General features: G+C 32.2%; 3 protein-coding genes across 5 annotated transcripts; 2 read left to right on the forward strand and 1 right to left on the reverse strand.

Annotated features, from left to right (window-relative positions):
• The first annotated feature begins 2,844 nt into the window (after positions 1-2,844).
• Positions 2,845-8,900, forward strand: LOC123908234 (O-fucosyltransferase 7-like). 2 transcript variants are annotated; one of them, XM_045958810.1, is made up of 12 exons: positions 2,845-3,340; positions 3,980-4,054; positions 4,507-4,606; positions 4,686-4,753; positions 4,938-5,026; positions 5,156-5,336; positions 5,454-5,582; positions 5,689-5,822; positions 5,911-6,124; positions 7,630-7,814; positions 7,936-8,031; positions 8,284-8,900. In XM_045958810.1, exons 1-12 carry the CDS (start codon positions 3,194-3,196, stop codon positions 8,435-8,437), a joined length of 1,572 nt encoding a protein of 523 aa, XP_045814766.1. In that variant the 5' UTR covers positions 2,845-3,193; the 3' UTR covers positions 8,438-8,900. The 2 variants fall into 2 exon arrangements, with proteins under 2 accessions (XP_045814766.1, XP_045814767.1); XM_045958811.1 differs by lacking the exon at positions 3,980-4,054 and having other exon boundaries at positions 2,872-3,340.
• Positions 8,901-11,163: 2,263 nt separating this feature from the next.
• Positions 11,164-15,688, forward strand: LOC123908235 (thylakoid lumenal 29 kDa protein, chloroplastic). The gene is made up of 11 exons (XM_045958812.1): positions 11,164-11,407; positions 11,559-11,666; positions 12,520-12,604; positions 12,688-12,722; positions 12,913-12,978; positions 13,084-13,124; positions 13,420-13,550; positions 13,745-13,851; positions 14,518-14,655; positions 15,092-15,226; positions 15,338-15,688. Exons 1-11 carry the CDS (start codon positions 11,309-11,311, stop codon positions 15,446-15,448), a joined length of 1,056 nt encoding a protein of 351 aa, XP_045814768.1. The 5' UTR covers positions 11,164-11,308; the 3' UTR covers positions 15,449-15,688.
• A 4,281-nt stretch (positions 15,689-19,969) lies between these two features.
• On the reverse strand, positions 19,970-22,567 carry LOC123908236 (DNA repair protein RAD51 homolog A-like). Of its 2 annotated transcripts, none has more exons than XM_045958814.1 (5): positions 22,211-22,567; positions 21,121-21,931; positions 20,927-21,040; positions 20,486-20,615; positions 19,970-20,346 (listed from the first exon to the last, which is right to left on the reverse strand). In XM_045958814.1, the coding sequence occupies exons 2-5, from the start codon at positions 21,177-21,179 to the stop codon at positions 20,023-20,025; spliced, it is 627 nt and encodes a 208-aa protein (XP_045814770.1). In that variant the 5' UTR covers positions 21,180-21,931; positions 22,211-22,567; the 3' UTR covers positions 19,970-20,022. The 2 variants fall into 2 exon arrangements, with proteins under 2 accessions (XP_045814770.1, XP_045814769.1); XM_045958813.1 differs by having other exon boundaries at positions 21,121-21,940.
• Between the last annotated feature and the right edge of the window lie 82 nt (positions 22,568-22,649).

Consider the following 22,649-nt stretch of genomic DNA (forward strand, 5'->3'; position numbering starts at 1 on the left):
AATTTGATTAAATGTTGCATCGATGAGCTTTGGTTAAATGTTGCATCGATGACCCTTATTTAATGTTGTTTCGATGACCCTTAAGTCCAATTATTATTGGCTATATAAATTCGGTTAAATGTTTCCTCGATGACTCTTAATAAATGTTGCCTCGATAAGCCTTAAGTCCAATTCTTATTGGCTATATAAATTCGGTTAAATGTTGCTTCAACGGCCCTTATTAAATGTAGTCTCGATGACTCTTAAGTTCAATTATTATTGACCAAATTAATTTGGTTAAATGTTGTCTCGATGACCCTTGTTAAATGATGTCTCGATGACCCTTAAGTACAATTCTTATTGGCTATATTAATTCGATTAAATGTTGTCTCAATGACTCTTATTAATTGTTGCCTCAATTACATGTTGTTTTGATGACCCTTATTAAGTAAAAAAAAAAGTATTTTGTCACAAAAATACTAATTTTTTCATATTTTAACTAAAATACAAACTTTTTAAGTCAAAAAAAAGAAATTATTTTTTTAAATATTATATTTTTCGTTTTGTTGTTTATTATTATTTCACAAAAATACTAACTTTTTGTATTTTTTTGACAAAAATACAAACTTTTAACACTTTTCTTATTTAAATATACTATTTTTCGTTTTATATATAGTTTATTATTTCAAAAAAAAATACTAAGTATTAATAAATGAAATACTAAGTATTATTCTTGTCAATTAAAATTACATTACTTCAAATAACATACTATGTTAAAATTAAAATTTACGTACTAAGTATTAATTCAAATACATACTATTATAAATTAAAATTATATTACTTACTTGAGTGTCGAGTAGATTCAAACTTGACGCGCTCCCAACCGACGAACTTCGATGACCACGAGAATATTTATATCAACACTTGCTAAATAAAAATTGTAACAACAAATTATAAGAATATATACATATTAAATTCAACTAATAAAGACGTAAAATAAAGTTTTCAAAATTAAGAAATGGTAAAAATGTGAAAGATAAACACTTACATTTTTTTAGATTGAGAAATGAAAAAAAATTGAGAAGTGATAAAAATGTGAGAGAAAAATGAAATTTTAGAGAGAAGTTAGGTTTAGAGATAACTTAGAGGAATAAGAAGGAAAGTGTGGAAATGAAATGAAGTAGGGATATATATATATTATGATGAGGGAAGGAGCAACCGCATTGAGAATTCAAAATTGGTGCAATATTGGCGGCCCTAAGTCGTCGGTAATGCATGTATTATTGGCGACCCTAAGCTTTCAATAATGTATATGACAACTTTTTTGCAAATATGTAGCTTTTGGCAAAACTGGTGTGCATTATTTGCGCCCCATAGCCTCTAATAATGCTGATTTTATTTTTTGTTTTTTTAAACGCATTTTTGACCCTTTTTGTGCATTATTGAAGGCTTTTTAGCCCTAAAAAAAATTGGTAAAGAATTTTAAGTTTTCTTGTAGTGCATGTACCCCGGGGTTCAAATACATGTTCAATCCATTCATACTACCTAAGTTGGTGGGGCCTGGGCTGTTACACAAAAAGTATCTATTGAGTTTTCTGTCGGCCATTATTAACGCGAGAGTGACCTTTTCAGTCATTTTGTATCTCAACTCTGGTCTGGCTAAGACCTTTGAAACGAAGTAAACTAGGCTTTGGTTAGTTCCTACTTCCCTTACGGGTACGACACTTATTGCTTCTGCCAATACTACCAAATAAAGGTATAAGGTTTCAGCCTCCATTGGTCTAGATAACACTGGAGGTTGGGACAATACTTTTTTTTAGTTGGGAGAACGCTTTCTCACACTCTACTGTCCATTCGAATGTTGCTACTTTCTCAACAGTTTGTAAAATGGTAGTGCCTGTAGTTTGCGCTATCTGTCATAAATGTGGTTTTATATCGGTCTCCTTCGTACATGGGTATCTGATTATAGCCAAAATAGGCGTTCATGAAAGATATTAGTTTGGCAAACCGATAACTAGAGTTCTCTATGAATTCTCTTTGTAGGGTTGTCTTTTGTACTACTTTGAATTTGGTTATTTTTCTGGTAAGGTCTACCCCCACCCCCCATGTACATTTTTTTTTCCTATTTTTATTTATATTATTATGAGCTATAGGTATAGGATGAGAGCATTTAGATGTGCCAACTTAGTTGAGATTTCTACTCAATCCTTGATGCCTAGATGCTCTTAGTTTATCTATAAAAAAAATAGTTCTAAATTCGAAAAAATGACGGGGTGGCGGTATTTTGTTCGAAAAGGATCGAAAACGAATTATTATATTTGGCTCAAGTTGTCTTAAACTTGAAAAATTGAATTAATGGTATCAGTTGTTGGAATAATTATTTTTTTATCGTTGAATCGTTAAATATTCGGTTCAGTGCTTTAATCTATTTATTAGGACTACTAACTCTTTATTTTTTATTATATTAGTTTTTCTTAGATTTAATTTAATAAATTAAAGGAGATAATATAACTTTGTTATTTATTTACATTTTGCATGAAATTTTCTTAGACGTGTCACATCATCACAAAGTTTGGCTAGGAGCAACTCAAGCTTTCTGTTACTAGTAAAAGATAAAACATTCTTAAATTGAGTCTTTAATAACCGCCATATCTTTCTCTTTGACATAATATGGATAATATAGATTCTTTTGAACCTAAAAAGGTCGTAATATTAACATTAAAATGTCAAAATTTTGCTCACTAGAGATTAAAAATAAAAATTGTCAAAAAAAAAAAAAAAAGACTAAAAACAAAAGAAAAAATTTTGTAGGATGAAAACAAATAATTTCATTTTACAGGGATGAAAACAAAAATATTTTAGCCGATTTTTAACTTTGTAACAGCTCACAATCAATCAGTAGTGCTGGGTCAGACAATTCTTAAACCCGACCATAGTAAAGCGACAGACAGACAGACATCAAAATTTCTAGAAACCCCAAAAACACAACCATCCGATTTTGTAGTCTTCCTGTTCTTCCCACCGCAACAACTCATCAAAACCGTTCTCATTCGGAGAGATTATTGATTAACATCATCGCTGCATATAACTTCACAGTTCAAAAATTGATTCTTCTTCTTCTTCTTAATAAAGTTTTAAGAAAAAGCTTTAATTTTGAGGGTGAAATCAGTGACCCAGAAGCTTGATTTATTGAAACAGCGAGAGTGTGTGTGGAATGCAGAAACCGAAGTTGATTTCGTTGGTATTGTTGAGGAAGTTGTTAACTGCAGCTATATTCTCAATTGCTTTTGTGGCTCTATTCTCTGTTCCTCACATTGTTCCTTCTTCTAAGGATCATAAGTTCAATGACAAGTTCCCCACGGTTTGTCTCTCTTTTTTTCCCTTTAATTTTAGAAAAATTAAACTGTTTAGGGTTCAAGTTTGTTTTATAAGGAATTTTTTTTTCTTTCTTAAGAAAATTGTTAAATTTGATCATATAACTGGTTTTATTTTTAGGGGTTTTTCAATTGTTATTGCTTATTTTATTACAAGATATTGCTATTAATTTTGTCAAAAAAAGAAAAGAAAAGAGATTGCTATTAATGGCCTATCAATCTTGAACAAACATGGAATTTTATTCAGTTTGGTATGTACTTGTCTTTTCTTACAAGTATATTTAAATTTATGAAGATAGATTTGATTCACCGTGATGCTTTTTTTTTTTTGAATAATAAATTAACCCCTCAAACTGGCATCAGAGAGAATCGAACCTCAGATCTCAAGAGGAGCACACTCCCAGGTCTCAAGCCAATACCACTGTGATTCTTGTATGACTTTTAAGTTAGATTTAATGAAAGTCAAATTGTTTTAATGATCAAACAATATGATTGGCTGATCATATGAATTAAATCCTTAATTTATTTAGGGAAACTGTGTTTTGTTATTATTGGTTGATATTTTAGTGAGTTAAAGATTCCTTTGTTTTTGTATTTGTTGTCATCTGTGTTACAAATTTTGACAGACTAAGAATCTGCAAAGCTGGACTCAAGAGCTAGCTCCACCCCATTTATCAAAAACACTACTTCATACTTCCAAGGTTTGGTTCTTCATGTTAACACCGGCTAGTAGCTGATTTGGTTATATCATCTGTTTAAATGCTAAAGAAACAGAATACCCTACATCTAAGAAAAGTATCTTTGTGCCAACCAAAGAGCTTATTAAATATCAATATTTGAATAAACAACATAACATAATTAAGCACTTATAGTATAAGCAGTTATCATAAAATTAATTATGCATAAAAGTCAATCTGTTTTCATATCACCTAAAAGCAGTTATCTTAACATGTATTGTTCAATAGTTTATTTCCTCTCCTATCCCCATTTCTAGTGTTTATGAATTTCATGTATCGTGTGACCTTAAACTTGTTTGATTTGGTCGTATCACATATGCATAGATGTTGGTGTATCATGTATGTCATGTAGATATATTTAAATCATGTAAAGAAGTTATGCACTATTAGTGTTTTCATCTCTATCGGTTGGACAGTTGAATGGTTCAAAAAGGGATTCAAATTATGAGAAGCTGTGGAAGCCTCCATCAAATCGTGGGTTTCTTCCATGCACAAAGCCTACTCCTAATTACACTGGTAAGAAACTTACACCTTTCTTGCAAGTTGCAAGTATGAATTAGTTTGGTACTTACTCGTATTAATACATGTTTATCAGCTCCTGTTGAGTCAAGAGGATATCTTTTAGTTCATACAAATGGTGGGCTCAACCAAATGCGTTCTGGGGTCTGATCTTTCTCTTTTCTCTATATTACTCTCATATGCATGTTATTAGTATTTATGCCAACTCATCCAATATTGAACTTTTTTCTTCCGAAGTTGTATTGTGAATGAGAGGAGGACATTGCATGTTTAAATTTGTCATATTCCATTGTTGTTAGATGCTAAAAATATGCTCCATTTACTGCAGATATGTGATATGGTAGCTGTAGCTCGTATCCTAAATGCTACTCTTGTAATTCCAGAACTTGATAAAAGATCATTTTGGCAAGATACAAGGTAAACAAAATCTAATTCCTTTTTAGTCTATTATTTATCTGTTATAGTTTGTCTTTATGTTGGATTTTACTTAATTAACAAAACCAAATGTTGACTTTTTTAGTTTTGGTTTTGTGATTTTTCTTTCAGCAATTTCTCTGATGTTTTTGATGAAGAGCATTTTATCGATTCACTAGCTAATGATGTAAAAATCGTTAAGAACCTTCCCAATGAACTGGTTAATGAAACCAGAATGGTCAAGCAATTTATAAGCTGGTCTGGCATGGATTACTATGAGAATGAGATTGCTAGCTTGTGGGAAGAATACCAAGTATGTATGTTGAAAATCTATTGCGGAACTGAAAACAGTTCTACATTATCTAGCATTCTTTTATATGCCTTATTTTCTAACACATTATGGAATTATCAATATTTATAATTTTTTAAGGTTATTCGTGCTTCCAAATCCGATTCGCGGTTGGCAAACAACCATCTACCTCCAGACATTCAGAAGCTTCGCTGCCGAGCTTGTTATGAAGCTCTTCGTTTCTCTCCTCACATTGAACAAATAGGAAAAGTATACGAGGATATCTTGATTGATTGATTTCTTGTTTTCTATCTACTACTTTCCCATGACTCCTGTAGTTTTCATTCTTTAATACGTTTTTTTTTGTCCTTGGTAGTTATTGGTGGAGAGAATGAGGTCATTGGGTCCTTATATTGCCTTGCATTTACGTTATGAGAAGGATATGCTTGCATTTAGTGGGTGCACGCACGATTTATCTCTAGATGAAGCTGAAGAGCTACGGATTATCAGGTACAGAACTGTGGAATCTTCAGAAGGATAAACTGGTCATTTCTTTTCATTTACATTTTTTTTAAGTTATTGTATATGAAACTTGTAGAGAGAACACTTCCTATTGGAAAGTTAAAGATATTGATCCCGTAGAACAGAGGTCCAGGGGGTTTTGCCCCTTAACTCCAAAGGAAGTTGGAATTTTTCTTACTGCTCTCGGATATCCATCAAATACACCGATATATATTGCTTCTGGAGAGATATATGGGGGTGAGTCCCATATGGCTGAACTGCGATCACGTTATCCGTTGTTAATGAGCAAGGTAAGGAATTGCATTACTGTGTTATGCGTTATGTTGTTCATGCTTGATGGGCCCTTTTTATTCGATATATTTTTAGAATATATGAAGTTTTATAATGCATTCTGTATCTCATCAATATCAACTTGAAAGATTCAGCATGTAAATTCATTATATGCATATATATCTGATAGACATTCAATTGGTTCAATTGAAAAAGATGTAGTATCAAAAGATTGTTATTTTGAAATAAAAGTTTTCCATTCAATAACAAGACGTTTGCCACGCTCCCTCTCACATCACATTTTAGATGCTGTATTTGGTTAAGCTCATATTTCTATCAAATTATTTAGATGCTGTCAAGATTTCTATAAGAGGTTTAATTTTTCTTGAGGAAAGAAAAAAAATTATCGGTGGCAGGAACTGACCTTTTATTGCGACGTCAAAATTATTAGTTGTTATGAGCAGACAACTTCTAGAGTAGACCACAGCCCAGAAACTATTGAAATCATTTTAAGGATTAAAAACCTTTTTCTCCTATGCTTCTCCTTGCACTGCTGCTTCTCTTAATAACAAAATTAAAAAGCAAGATAATGTATACTACGTCTCATAAGTGTCTTATTTGAAATATATTTTGTTTTATTAATTATATTTTTTCCAACGTTAATTCTTATTGATTAAAGCTATTTTATTGCATGACATGGATAAATGGGAGTAGTTGCAAATTTTAGGGTCTATGTAGCCTGTGGTAAATAGCCACCAGCACCCCGCTATAGTGGGTAGCGGTATATCCGCTACGTCGAAGTTTAGGGAAACAATACAAAAAGCTTATCATACGTACCCATTTAATCTAAAATATAGAAAAAAAATAAACAAGATTGAAGACATATTCATAATTGATAATCAAAGTTCATTACTATTCAAACCCAATATAAAGCAAATAATTTTTAGCCTCCATGGTTTAAAATAGCTCATCTAAGTATTTAAAATATATACAATTGGTCCCTTAAATGGAATGGAATCACTATCTCCAAGGCGAGGGTGATTGCCAGAAAGTCAGTGGATTGCCAGAAAGCCACATGAGGTAAGGAGGAGAGATGAAGCTGTTTTGGAGGAGACGAATGAGAACACAGGAAGGTGTTACAAGAGTTTCACTGTAGCACCTGCGACAACCGCCATTTAGCCGCTATTGCTGGTGCTGCAACTGCTACTCAACCACAACACAGTGGGATTTTGTGTGGCATCTAGCTACTGACTAAATAGCTTAGGGTTGGCTAATCATAAATGGAAGTACAAGAATATTTTAGTCCTAACACATCATTTGCATCGGAGATTAGTATAATAATCATTTTCTTAAGATGTGTGCATTACCTTAAACAACAGTTAATAAGACAGCAGGAGTATGTTCATGTTCAACTAGCTTAAAAGTAAAATAAAATACAGTTCTTCACTTCTGCTATTCTGAGATAACAACAGCCTGCTGTGAAGCATTAGTATGTGTTCATTAACTTTCCTGTGATTAATTTCAGGAAAAGTTGGCATCCGTTGAGGAGCTTGAGCCCTTTCTGAATCATGCTTCTCAAATGGCTGCTCTTGACTATATTGTATCTATTGAAAGTGATGTATTTATACAGTCTTATTCTGGAAACATGGCAAGAGCAGTTGAAGGTCATCGCCGTTTTCTTGGGCGTGGAAGATCAATATCTCCTGATAGGTAAAGGCTTCCATTTACTCAAGGAGCAGATACTTATCTTTTAGAATTGATTTTTTTAACCTTTTTCCAGTTCATACCTTACAGAGCTGTTCTGATTGTTGTCATCTCTTGATTTAATTAGGAAAGCCCTTGTTCGTCTCTTTGATAAACTGGATCAGGGAACAATGACCGAGGGGAAAAAACTGTCATATAGGATTATTGATCTCCACAGAAGACGGTATGTAATTATAATAAACTCTTCCTTTTTTTTTTCCTTCTCAGGAATTGCAATATTTGTTATTCACAAGTCATGAAAATTTTGGGACTAATTTGATCATATCTCTAATATTATCTGTTTGGTTTCACCTTTGAAAAGTCTTTTTTTTTTTTTAATGGCGCCGATTGAAAAGTCTGGTTTATAATTTACTCATTCTTATATGACAATAGGTTGAACTTCTGCTTGTGATTTTAAAATTGTTTTATGTGGCAGACTTGGCTCCCCTAGAAAGAGAAAAGGGCCAATTTCTGGAACAAAGGGCATGGACAGGTTTCGCTCTGAAGAAACCTTTTATGCTAATCCCTTACCTGATTGTTTATGCCGGACAGAACCATCACTGCAAAACATTTCTCACATCGCCCAATAAATGAGATACTACATGACTTTTTTCTTAGAAAAATCCATTAGTACAAAGGCGGCACTTGTGTAAACTGCCGAAGTAAGAGGCATTGAAGTGTATGTGCAGCTGGAAGGTGTGGCCGCAGAGTGTATATATCAGTATCGGTTTTCCATTAACCATTTAGATTTTGAAGAAAAAAATAAAGAAAAGGAAAGAAAACCCATATTCGGGTTTTGATATATACGATTATGTGTTGGGATGAGAAGTTCTTGAAAGATGGAGCTTTGAGAAGACTGGATTCATTCATTCTGTTAATTGACTTATTTATAGAGGTAAAAAGGCTTTCAGATGTGGTCAGGGATTCAACCATACATGTTATTGAATTTCTTTATGATAAATCCTAAGTAGTTCTACTTAATGTAAATTCTCTAGTATTTATTTTTTGGATACGAAATTCTCTAGTATTTATTTTATTCAAGTGATTTCAGCATTTTAATTTTCTTTTTATAATATTGCTTTTATGGTTATATTGCTTATATATATATATATATATATATATTTTTTTTTTTTTTTTGAAAATTTGAATTTTTTTTTTTTTTACAATGAATTGAGAATCAAATCCAGGACCTGACCCAAACCTCTCACCACTAGACCAACCCTAGTTTATTGCTTATATATGTTAGTTAGTGGTTATATTGCTTTATCTTAATTTTTTTGGTACATATATATTACTTTATCTTAATGTTTCTGCGTTTCCACTTTTTACGGCTTTTGCTCTTTTATAAAGTCTCTTTTATTTTTTATTTTTTAAAAAAAGAGAGAGACAACAAAAGCAACACCAACTAACTATTAAGGGTCTGTTTGGATTGACTTATTTTTGAGTTTATGAGAAATAACTTATTCGAATAAATAAGCTTTTATACATAAATGTTTATTTATTTGCAATTTTGCCTAAACTATTTTCATAAGCTCAAAAATAAGCTAAATCCAAACAGCATATTACAATTTAAGGGTTAATAGGTCTTTACTCCATGTAATATCTATAATTTTTTTTTTTTGCGATTCGTCCCTTGCAATGTTAAAATTCTAACATTTTAGCCCCTCCTTGGACAAGGCGGTCTGCCTAAACCAAATGAATGATGTGGCATGAATAAGTAGATTTTTTTAAAATTTTAATTTATTTATTTATTTAATGACAAGTAGATTAATAATTTTAAATATTATTTTTTTATAAAATTAAATTAAATTGAAAATTATAATAATGCAGAAATTGGAGTTTCTTCATCCTTCAAATTCATAAATTCATCCTAAGAAATAAAAAAAAAAAAAGGACATTTTATTTGTTCTTCATTAGATTCATAAGCATTTTGTTTGTTTAAAAAAGATGAAGATTTGTTTAAGGAAGAAGATGAAGATATGAAGATGCTAAATTCATCCAAATTATGAGTTTTATGTTATTTAAAAAAAAATCAGTATTTGTTTTTAATAAAAAGATGATAAAAAAAGTTTATATGTGAATGTTATAAAAGATAAAAGACCTAAATTAAAAAAATAATAATAAATAAAGGATCAAAATGTTAAAGAAAAAATTTACTTTTTTAAATTTATTGAGAATATAATCTATCTAGTACTTAACAAAAATTAAACAATTTTGTACCTAGGGATGACAATGGGTAGGGTACTATAGTACCCATCCCCATACCCGCAGATTGAAAAAATACCCGTACCCATCCCCATACCCGCGTGGGTAACAACTTTTGCCCCCGTCCCCATACCCTATGGGTACTTAGGTACCCAAACCCGTACCCGATACCCGCATTTTTACTAAAAATAAATTGATCGATTATAAAATATCATATAATTTTAATAGAATTAAAAAAATTTCAAAGATTTTAATATTGACTAATAAAAATTATAAACAAAATTATTACTAACCTTATGTTAAAGTTCATATTTATGTTAAATATTCACATTATTTTTATATTATGTTATAAATAAACATTTTTATTAAAAATATGTAATAGTTTAGTAGAGTTGTATTGTTTTAAATTGATTTATATATATTATAATATAATAATATAAATAAAATAAATAAATATATATTATGCGGGTATGGGGCGGGGTGGGTACTAAGGTACCCGTACCCGCACCCATACCCGTTCATTTTTGCGGGTAATTACTCATACCCGTGCCCGTACCCAAAATGTGGGTTTTTACCCTACCCGTTGTGGGTAATTTTTGCGGGTACCCTCTGGGTATGGGTCAAATTGCCATCCCTATTTGTACCTAGTTGTAAAAATTGAAATGACACAATTGGCTACAGTAACAAATGGAAGGCGGCAAATATGGACCACTTCTTCAAGTGGTCCACGATGGATCGATATTTAAAAAATAATTAAAATATTATTGATAATATAATTGATGTTTGAAAGTATAATTTAATTGTTATTTTTATTTTTATGATTGAAATAATGACTTAATTGACACCGGTTTAATTAAAACAACGTATAGTAAATATGTAACTCGTACTGAATTAACGTTAATAATTTCATTTTTTTAGCCGTAAAAATGAGAAGAGTCGTTATATTTATTTTTAAATAATATTATCGACCGTCGTTGTCGGAATTTTGGATTATTTTAAGCATTCATACATGGTGGACCACTTGTGTCCATCCTAACATTAGCAAGAAATCTAAGGATTGAGGCAGAAATAAGAGAGAATCCAATAGCAAAACATGAAAGTGGATAATGTATGTTATCATAAAGTGACCAGAAACAAACCACAAAAGAAAACATCTTACATTATTACATGATCCTTTTTTCAATCTCTCCTCTTCCAAAGACAAAGACACCAAACAAACAATCACAATTTGGTTATAGTTGCAGCAATCAACAACAATGGGTGTCTCTTTCCTCTCAACCTCAACTCTTCCTTCTTTCCTTCCACTTGGTTCTCATAATCCAAAAACAGCCACAACTAGATGCCAACCTCGTTCTGTAAGTCTTCTCATTCACATTACAATGTCCTAACATTTCATGGTTTCATTGCGATTTCATCAAACTCACTATGATTCCAATTATTCACTCAATCATCTTGGTTGCAATTGTTGCTTAGTTATCAATAGTGTTTGTTCAAATGTGTTGTTAGGTGACCATTTGTTGTACTAAAATCAAAACTGGCGTCACTGATGAAGAAGAACAGTTACGTTGGAGACGAAGAGACGTTCTTAAATGCATTGGGGTTACCATTGCTTTGGTAAGAGCCATTTTTTGGAGTGGTTGGTAACAAAATTATTATTCTTGTAAATTACTAGTTTAACTTGTTTCCTATTTCATTTTTATTTCTATAAGAAAAATTTGTGCAATTGAAAACAAAGTTTCAAGTTTCAACCTCAAGTTTGCTACACCGTTTTTTCAAGTAGGGTAAGACTTCTTGGTATACTGTAACAACAATGAACATGATTAACCAATCAATCAAAAAATTAACTAATAAGAAATAAGAAAGTGAGAGCTTACATATAGCTTCAATTCCTTATAATTATTTGTTTGTATGCTTGAAGTGGCTTATCCTAGAACTTATGAAAAACTCGTCTTCTTGGATTTGGCTTCCCTAAGGGGATGTATTTTTTAGGAATTAGGATAAAGTGTGGAATTATGATTGTTAACATGAAAATCAGTGGACTATGTTTTAATAGATTCAAGTCTCTTATATACGAATTGACGGTTATGATTTTGCATTGACGGTTATGATTTTGCACTTTTCCTGCTAGAGTACATCACTTGCTTTAGAGGAAGCAAATTCCATCTTCTCATAGCGTTTTGCAGCTCATCTATTGTAACCAAGAGAAGATTTTTCATAATTTTGCTCAAATAATTCTCTTAGCAAAAACCAAGTGAGGTTATTGAAGAACATCGAACTTTATGTTTATATCATAACAAATTAGTTTAGGTAGTAAATTTTGAGCTGACACATTGCGCCATCATATTTTGATCTTGATCGACCAAACAATTAATATTTCATTATTATTATTATTATTATTATTATTATTATTATTTAATTTATAAGATTGATTTGATGACGAGTTTTGATCAGTTGTATCTGTTTGTAGGAATCGATAACAAGCTCTAGATCGCTTGTTGAAAAAGCTAATGCTGCTGATCTGATAGAACGCAGACAACGTTCTGAATTTCAATGTAAGATCATTTGGATTTACAATTCCATGTCAAACTGGACTAATCTTTCTTTGCAGCAGAGTTCTAACTTTCTGTTCTTATAGCTCAAATTAAAGGAACACTTTATACAGCCATTAAGGTATATTATGCTGACTTGAATTTACCTAATAACAGTAAGAGTATTATGGTTGTAGATAAGATTATACATTTATCAAACTCCTTAGATTGAGTAAAAAAAAAAAAAAGTCCTTAGGAACATATATTTTTCTATCTAGAGAAAAGAATTTCCAACAAGGATATAATCTGATTTGACATTTGATATCTCTTCAGGAAAACCTGATCTTGTTCCATCCATACTAACACTGGCTCTAAATGATGCTTTGACTTATGATAAGGTGAGACACGCGCACGCACTAGAGCGTGCATACGCAATTTATGAACACACATCTGTTTTCCATCATTTATGTTAAATATTGATTGGAATCTTCTTAAGTTTGTAGGCAACGAAAACGGGTGGCCCAAATGGCTCTATAAGGTTCAGGTATCTTTTTCTTTGGAATTAACATTCACAAGACAGTGATATATAGGTGGTAAAGCCAAATATATTTTAAATCCAATGATATTAGCACATATATAACCATAGATGGATTCTTTAATTCTCTATAGGTGATACAAAAAAGTAAAATTTGGATACCGTACTTGTTAGTATATCTTAAATTTCTGGTTTTTCTTGCAAGTTTTTCTTCTTCTTCCTTTGCCTGTATGCATTATATTTGCTGACTAATAATTAACCATAATAATTTTTTGTTTTTCTTGTTTAATAATTCTGTGTGAAGCTCAGAAATAAGTAGACCTGAAAACAAGGGGCTTTCTGAAGCCTTGAACTTCATAGAGGAAGCGAAAAAAGAGATAGATTCGTATTCCAAAGGTGGACCCATTTCCTATGCAGATCTCATCCAGTATGCAGGTTATACATTTTATCCCTTCTTTTTTTAAGCTTAATACTTATTAACAATACATACTACACATACATGTTCAAAATGTCTGTTAATTATTATTATGACCATTTTTTGTGAAATCAACTTGTGATTAAGAATTAACTAGAAGTTGTGGAGATATATTCAAATTCCACTGACATTATTATTGACTTCATTTTTGTAGCACAAAGTGCAACAAAGGCTAGATTTTTAGCTTCTGCAATTCGCAAATGCGGTGGAAATGTGGAGAAAGGGAATTTACTGTACACTGCATATGGATCAAATGGACAGGTTTTATTTTGTGCATGTGTTCTTGCCCAAAATTGGCTTAATAATATGTTTATGGTTATGGTGATTGGTGACAATCTTCATTGTAGCTTTTAGGTTCTTTGAAGCATGATCTAACACATAGATTATTCTTTGCCTTATTTGTTTATACATAATCATGTGAACATACCAATATTAAATACATGAAAAATGGTATATGTATTTGGTCTAAATACATATATATCTTTCCATATTAAGTCCGGAGGAAGAATAACTCAATCTCTTCCCCTAGCTTTAGAAGTCTTCCTTGTGTGTTGGTTTATGAATTCTTGATCAAGGTCAATTTAATCTATTATTCTTTCTTAGTTTCTATGTTTAGTGAGGTTCCTCTTTCGTATTTTCTATTTTGTGTACATTGGTAATCTGCGTATCTTTAAGTGAAAATTCGACAAAGATGCGGTTTGTTGATTTATCAATAATTATACACAGTAATGTCTTATGATAGCTTTATAAATAAGATTATGACGATGTAACCTTAAGGGATTGGGTTCGAATCCCTCGAAGACGGTTATAAAGTGCTCTTTAGTATCACTTTAAATTATAATAATAATTTCCCTCTTCCCAATTTCTGTTAAAAGAAAAGAAGCTTAGGCATGTAATATAACATGTCCAATTTTCATTGTGGATCAGTGGGGTTTGTTCGATAGGCAATTCGGTAGGGCTGATACTCAAGAGCCAGATCCAGAGGGGAGAATTCCAATTTGGGAGAAAGCAAGTGTTCAGGAAATGAAAGATAAATTTTCTGCAGTAGGTTTGGGTCCTCGCCAGGTACTTCCCATATTTTATCACTATTTTTGCTCATTCTTGTCAATTGCGGATCACATAAAATAGTGGTTTGTCTGCACCAAAATAGCGGTGATTTGACAATACTACTATACAGTGTTCCATGATACAATAGCGATTTGTTCAAATTCTGTTATGCTATCTAACAACACTGCATTTTCTTATTGAAATTTTGAAAGGCGTATATGATCAGAGAAGCCAACTGTATATAAAGTAGAAATTGTGATATTTGTATATATATGCTACAAAGTTCTACTTAGACTGACACAAGAATTCCCCTCTCCAGTGAAGCTATAAAATGATAAAAGCTATTTGGCTATTCCATTTTAAAATGCTACCAAGTTGTACAAAAAGCTATTTTCCGCATTCACGATTGACAACATTGGATGTTACTAATTCTTTTATTTCTTTATTTGGCTAGCTGGCTGTCTTGTCTGCATTCATAGGTCCTGATCAGGACGCAACAGAGACCTTATTGGCATCTGATCCGGATGTTGCTCCATGGGTACAAAAATACCAACGGAGCCGTGAAACTGTCTCACGGACAGATTATGAGGTAGGTTTGTTTATCTATCCAAAGGAAACAAAACAGTCACTGAGACTTTTGTTTGGTTAACAAAAATTCACTTTGTTTTTTTTTTTTTGTTTGTTTTCTTATCTTTTTCAGGTTGATCTGATAACAGCATTCACGAAATTGAGTACCTTGGGCCAAAATATTAACTACGAGGCATATACATATCCTCGCGCGAAGATCGATATTACCAAACTCAAGTTGTAAAAATCGAGTACCATATCATCTTTATTTTCTTCCCCCAAGGACAGACTCACAGACCTTCAATTTCAAGTTTTGACTTGTCTTTTCTCTTATTAACTGAAAAATGTTGAGCTTGTATGCAATTACTTATTATGCTCATGTAGTGAGATAGAACCATATCCTCTTATTAAGTTGAAGCAAAACCAATATTGAAGAATAGACCAGAAGTTTCATTATATTACATAGGCATAAAGATCAATGTCATATTATTTGTTTTTAGTTTTAACCATCAGGTACTTAGAAAAAAGGGCATGTTAACATTTAGTTCGGCCACAAGATAAGTAATCACCTAATCTTTTTATGTCTTCATTTTATCACCTAATCTTCCCCACTTAGCAAGTATTTTATTTTTAAGAAACTTAGCAAGTTATTATTATTATTATTATTATTATTATTATTATTATTATTTACCGGAACCTTTATTACCATCCAGATCAAGTGGGTGAGTCATGACTGTACACAGCGGAGGTAGAATCCAGGTCTGGATGGGAAGAAGATAAAGTTGGAGATAGAAGATGAGTTAATATTATTTGAGGTTTTGTTTTGTTTTTTGGTCAAATTATTTGAGCTTTTTTAATAAAGAAATTAACAAAAAAACAATGGGTAAGGCCGTAAGGGGAGACAAGGAGAGAGTGTGAACTCAGTGAAGAAGAAGATATGTGATAAGGTGTAGGAGGAGTATGATAAGATTTGGTAGGAATGCAATATTTAACCACCGGGTCCGGTTGCACCGTGCATAAGCCCAAGATAATTGCTTAGCACACCCCGTCCATTGCTTCGTACACCCCAACAAATCCCTCACCCACGTACGCAAGGTTCACATTTCACAAAACAAATCGCTTGTTCATCATCAAACAAAACTCGCTCCCTCTTCGCCGTCGCCATTGACGCCTTCCATCTTCAACGTCGCCGCCGTTCATCATCAGTTCATCACATTTCATCATCTTCACTGTCGCCATCATTCAAAACCATTCATCATAGTTCATCGTCATTCACCAACATATACATAATTTGAACGAACCAAACACAAAATGGTGAAAAGAAAACATGTTAGAGCTAGATTTTTACTTCGATTTTGGGAATTAGGTTTTATTTTGGTTTGATTATTTTCTAATTTCACAATATTAAAACCATTGGATGTACTAAATGGTTTCCTAATTATATTTTGGGAATTAGGTTTGATTATTTTGGAATTGTGGATTATTACTCATATGTGTATATGTTTGAACTTTTGTATACTTGAATGGTTTCCACATTTGAGGATTGAACTGTGTTTGTTGATAATAGTGTATGCTTTTATGGTTTTAATTAATTAGTGAGTTATGCATGTGTTGTGTTTGATTAATTGACTGAACCAAATGTAGCTGAACTAGAATATATGCTTGAACGTGAATATCGTCTGTCTTTATAGTATGTACAGCTTTAGTATGTATTACATAACTTGTGCAAATAATTTGAAAGTAATCACTGGTGTCATTGTCGCGTTGGACACCTAGTCTGAAATGACGATGTTACATAGCATTTGAATACTGTAAATATGTGGGTTTGTTGACTTAATCATCATTAGGCTTTATTATGATTTATGAATGTATTTTATGATACTTACTGTTTTACCAATAATGCATACTCTTCTATTCAATTACATGCAAAGATACCTGATGCTTTATAGAATTCTGATGCTTTTCTTAAAGAAGTTGTGCAAATATTAGTAGTGGTTTTTGCATGATAGAGCTTTTCTTAGGACAGGAGGACTTTTGGGGGAAAAAAGGAAGGTTAGAATGGATATAATATTGTGCTCAGGTTCAAAATCTAATTATTTTTGTTTCTGTAATTTTGCTCTATGGCAAACTTGATTTGTTCTTAAAACTTGATTTCCATGCTTCAGATGTCTAGTCCTGAATGTGAGAGAAGTGTTGAGACTCTTGCATCGACTAGAGATATGACCGTGTTTATAAAATTTGGGAAATGTTTTTCTTACAAGTTACAAGCATTGTTGACTTAGGCTTAATCCTAATTGTAAGGATATATTGTAGAATTCTTTTCAATGATGGGAGTATAGGATTGCTTCTGTTGTGCTTTTTGATCTTTTGCACTTATTGTAAATATAAGATTGAACAATAACGCATCCTTGAAGTATTTTGATTTGAAGGGCCTAATCTCTTATTTTGTTTGATCTGTTTTTAGATATTTGGTTCCTCGAGATATGTCTGTTGGGCAGTTTATTCACATTTTAAGTAATAGACTATGTTTGACTCTTGGGAAAGCTCTGTTTATTTTTGTCAAAAACACGCTGCCTCATTTGATTTTCCTCTATAATGGATTTCTTTTCATTTACTGGCACAGATTGATTGGCAACGAGTAGGAGAGCCTATTGATGAAACATTGATTAATAAGGCATTGACTTTCTACTTAGAGATCGGAGAAAGCACAAGAAAAGAAGAACCAAAACACTTTGCAGAAACAATGATTAAAGAAAATGCAGCATTCTATGCTATGTCGAGGCTTCAAATTTGATAGCAAATTTTGCTATCTTTCAATTGAAAGTATAAAATTGATTACTACTTTAGTTTCCCTTATACTATGATACAAGTGGAATATTGAAAGATTAAAAAGGATTGCTACTTTGTTTTTTTTTTTGTTACAATTGCTACTTTGCTTGATTGTATATACTTGCTTGATAGTCTTCTATGAGAAACCAAAATACTTGTCTAATGGTTTTGTAATAGAACATTATTATTGTTAAATGATTTTAAATAAAGATTATACACTGAAACCATTACTCTTGTTAAATGGTTTCAACATGTTATACACTGAAACCATTAGTCTTGTTAAATGGTTTCAGTGTTGTTAACCCATTAATATTGACTATGAGGGTAAAAAAAAACAAAAATATTGATCATAAACATTCTCCTCCTCCCTCCTTTAATAATTTTCTTTCAAACAAAATACGAAATTCCCCTATATCTTTCCTCTCATCTCTCAAAGTCACTCCCGTTTTTTTCATCTTAAGTCTTAACTATAAAAAAGCCTAAATCTTTTTACATTTCACACCAAAAGATAATTCATAAAGAACTAGACAAGTAAAAGAAACATGACACTAATTCTCGCAATTCTTGACTTGAAAAATTATACACTGCTTAGTCCATATTAATAGTAGTTACTAGTATATTTATAATCCATTGACTAATGTTATACATTGAAACCATTAGTCTTGTTAAATGGTTTCAATATGTTATACACTGAAACTATTAGTCTTGTTAAATGGTTTAAGTGTTGTGAACCCATTAATATTGACTATGTGGGTAAAATAGATTTTTTAAATCCTTAATATTGGCATTTATAAGTGAATGTAATAGAACATTATTATTGTTAAATGATTTTAAATAGAGATTATACACTGAAACCATTACTATTGTTAAATGGTTTCAACATGTTATACACTTAAACCATTAGTCTTGTTAAATAGTTTCAGTGTTGTTAACCCATTAATATTGACTATGAGGGTAACAAAAAAAAAATATTGATCACAAACATTCTCCTCCTCCCTCCTTTAATAATTTTCTTTCAAACAAAATACGAAATTCCCCTATATATTTCCTCTCATCTCTCAAAGTCACTCTCGTTTTTTTCATCTTAAGTCTTAACTATAAAAAGGCCTAAATCTTTTTACCTTTCACACCAAAAAGATAATTCATAAAGAACTAGACAAGTAAAAGAAACATGACACTAATTCTCGCAATTCTTGACTTGAAAAATTATACACTGCTTAGTCCATATTAATAATAGTAGTAGTTACTAGTATATTTATAATCCATTGACTAATGTTATACACTGAAACCATTAGTCTTGTTAAATGGTTTCAGTTTTGTTAACCCATTAATATTGACTATGAGGGTAAAATAGATTTTTAAAATCCTCAATATTGGCAGATTATAAGTGAATGTAGTATAACATTATTATTGTTAAATGGCTTTGAATAAAAATTGTACACTGAAACCATTACTCTTGTAAAATGGTTTCAACATGTTATACACTGAAACCATTAGTCTTGTTAAATGGTTTTGTTAAATGGTTTCAGTGTTGTGAACCCATTAATATTGACTATGAGAGTAAAATATATTTTTTAAATCCTGAATATTCAAACCATTATTCACAACCTATAGTACACACTTATTCACAAATGCATTTCCATTTTCGCCTTAAACTATAGAACAAATATGATCAATAACCAAGCACTACCATCACCCCTATCTTATTGAATCAGTATGATCTATACAGTTTGACTTGAGCTGAAGAAGAAAAACCAAGACTCTTCAAAGGTATCATAAGTAGTAGTCTGCAAAAAGTTCAGTAAGTGGGTCTTTTTTTTTTTTTGAATGGCTAGTGGGTCTCTTCTAAAACAATCTATCTTGGCTACAATACTGCAACAATTATCGCTATCGCAAAATGCAAAGAGAATTCCAAAAGAACAGTGGTAAGAAAATGGGGGCCAACAAAACTGAACATTATTGCAAAATTACACAATAGATAGTTTCAAATCATCTTTTACAGCTAGCTAAAGGACACAAAAAAAAACAAAAAAAAGCATTCAAGGTTTCAGACAATGCTCGAATTGGCCAGTCTTTAACATCTGAAACACCTTCACCTAAAATCTGAAACCTTGCTTCGGCTTCAGCCAAACAAGGAGAACTAATCACTTTACAGATTCGTTCTTCCCCTCTTCCTTTCCTGAGAGCTAACCTTGTTGTGGTTGCATGAGCCATAATATTGCCTCCAATAGGCTTGACTTGGGGTCTAGCAAACATTGCAGAACCATCTACCTGTGAAACTACTTGATTTGTTAAGACAACAGCCACGCCGAACTGCAATTAGACAATCAAACAAGTAATTAGCTATAAAGATATACTAAGAGAACTCAAACATATACTAAGCAAGAATCATGAATTAGTTTATAATCTATAAAGATATTTGTGCAGTACAAGCCTGACATGGACTTTTTACCTCGCCTGCTAACTTTTGAAGGCTCCTCAGGAACTTCGCTAAATGCATTTGACGGGCTGAAAGTTCCCCTCTTCCCGAAAAATCTGTCCTATAGAGAGCAGTAGCACTGTCTATTATCATTAGAGCAAACCTGTGTATAAACCATCAAAACGTAAGCCTCAAAAACAATTTTGATATCGAAAGCACATCACCAAATTGAGATCAAACATCACTAGTAAAGGAAAAATCTTATAAATACAACTCAAGGCCTAAAAAAAAGTGAGAAGAGAAAAAAAAAACTTAGCCAGTTATACTGGTAATAATGCTAGTCTGTGATGAAGTAAGATGATACTAATTATCCTAGTCTGTGACATTACTATGCATATCCGAAAGACAAATTATGTAATTGCCATTTGCCAGATCTCAACAATACTGAGCAAAAGGAACCATCAGAAGTCACACCTTGTATCCACCATCATTGAAGCTGCTTCAAGCAGAAGCCGTGATTGATGATCAGTGTTATATGCTCTAGCATAAGCAACATTTTCCAATACATCAGCACCATTCAGTCCAAACCTGTAGCATTAAGTAACATAAATATCAAATGCACATTTCACAGACACAGGTCAACAAAGCAATATAAAGAATCATTATACCTGTCTGCAATATGTAAGAGTCGCTGCGGCCTAAATGTTCCCTTAGCATCTATGTACATAGCTTTACCCTCACCTTTACCCTCACCTCCTCCTTGATCTAATGGTAACTACAACATTAAAGATAAGTTAAATTAGTAGACAATGGCATTAAGTAGTAGTGACAGATCAATACGAACTTAAAACATTTACAAACTGAATACACAAGAATATATTCATCAGTAATAGAATCAGGGCCAATTGAGAGAAAACTCTATTGCCCATAATCCAGTTCTACATGCTAGGACTAAACATATGTTGACATTCTTATATGGGAAAAAGTTCTCAACAAAGAACCGCAAGTAGTTTATGTACCCACAGCTGATCAATATGTTGACATTCTCACTAAGGCTCTCTTTCCTATGAACTTTGAAGTCATGAGGTCCAAGCTCAGTGTGTGTGATCTTACCCTCTTACAACAATCACACCTACCATGAGCTTGTGGGAGAGTATTAGACATCTGATTCTCTTAAGAGCCTTCCTATTGGACTACTGGAAGTTATCCTAGTCCCTCTTGTATTCAATTTTTTCCAAATAATTGTCTTTGTAACTACATAGATAATAAGTTAGTAACAGCTATAGTTAGAATTTTTTATAGTCGTAAATTGTCCTCATACATCATAGCTCTCTCTATTGGTCATATTACTGAGTGAATATATTCTAGCTGCTGCAAAGATACCAATCTTATGTCTGAATAATCGATTCACGCTAGGCATGTCAGCAATAATCTCAGCAGATGCTAAACCAACAAGGTAGATCAAGGTCTTGTACTTTGCTGCATACTCTAGTCCAGCAATATCAGAATCAATAAAATACAATAATCAACCCACACATTACAACACAATAAAATACATAAGCTAAAACCAACTAATTAAAATGTTTAATGGTTTTGATAGTCTTTTTTGTGAAACCAAACTACTTGCCTAATGGTTTCAGGCAAAAACAACATTCATGGATGAATTTAAAAATCATGAACATTAATAAAAAATCAAAACCTAGAAGCTAATAGAATATCAGAAACAAAATCAAATTAACAAGGAAAAATGAAACTTACATAATCCCAAGATGAAATTAGAATATTGTTAGAGTTAGGCGCAAATTGAATCTCCAATTTCGAGAATTCAATCGCAGCTTCTGAGTGACAGAGAAGACGATACACAGAACAAACACGACGGCGAAGTCACAGTGGCGATACAGAGAAGAAACACGAACACGACGGCGAATAACAGTGGCGATAGAGAGAAGAAAGACGGTGGCGATTCAGAGAAGAGAAGGCGAAGTGGAGAAGTGAGAGATGTGTGATCCTGTGACTCAGGTTCACAGGGTGACAACTTGAGATCGTAACACGTGGCAAAAAAAATTCCATGATCAAGTGGCTGTAATTCACTTATGCATCATACATAAATTTGGACTTATGGATATTAACTTTTGCCTTAACCATCCATCTTATGTGGTCTATCATGCACAAGTTTTGTACTTGTGCATACTAAATA

Source organism: Trifolium pratense, linkage group LG2 (genome assembly GCF_020283565.1).
Source record: "Trifolium pratense cultivar HEN17-A07 linkage group LG2, ARS_RC_1.1, whole genome shotgun sequence".
In the NCBI taxonomy this organism is placed as follows: domain Eukaryota; kingdom Viridiplantae; phylum Streptophyta; class Magnoliopsida; order Fabales; family Fabaceae; genus Trifolium; species Trifolium pratense.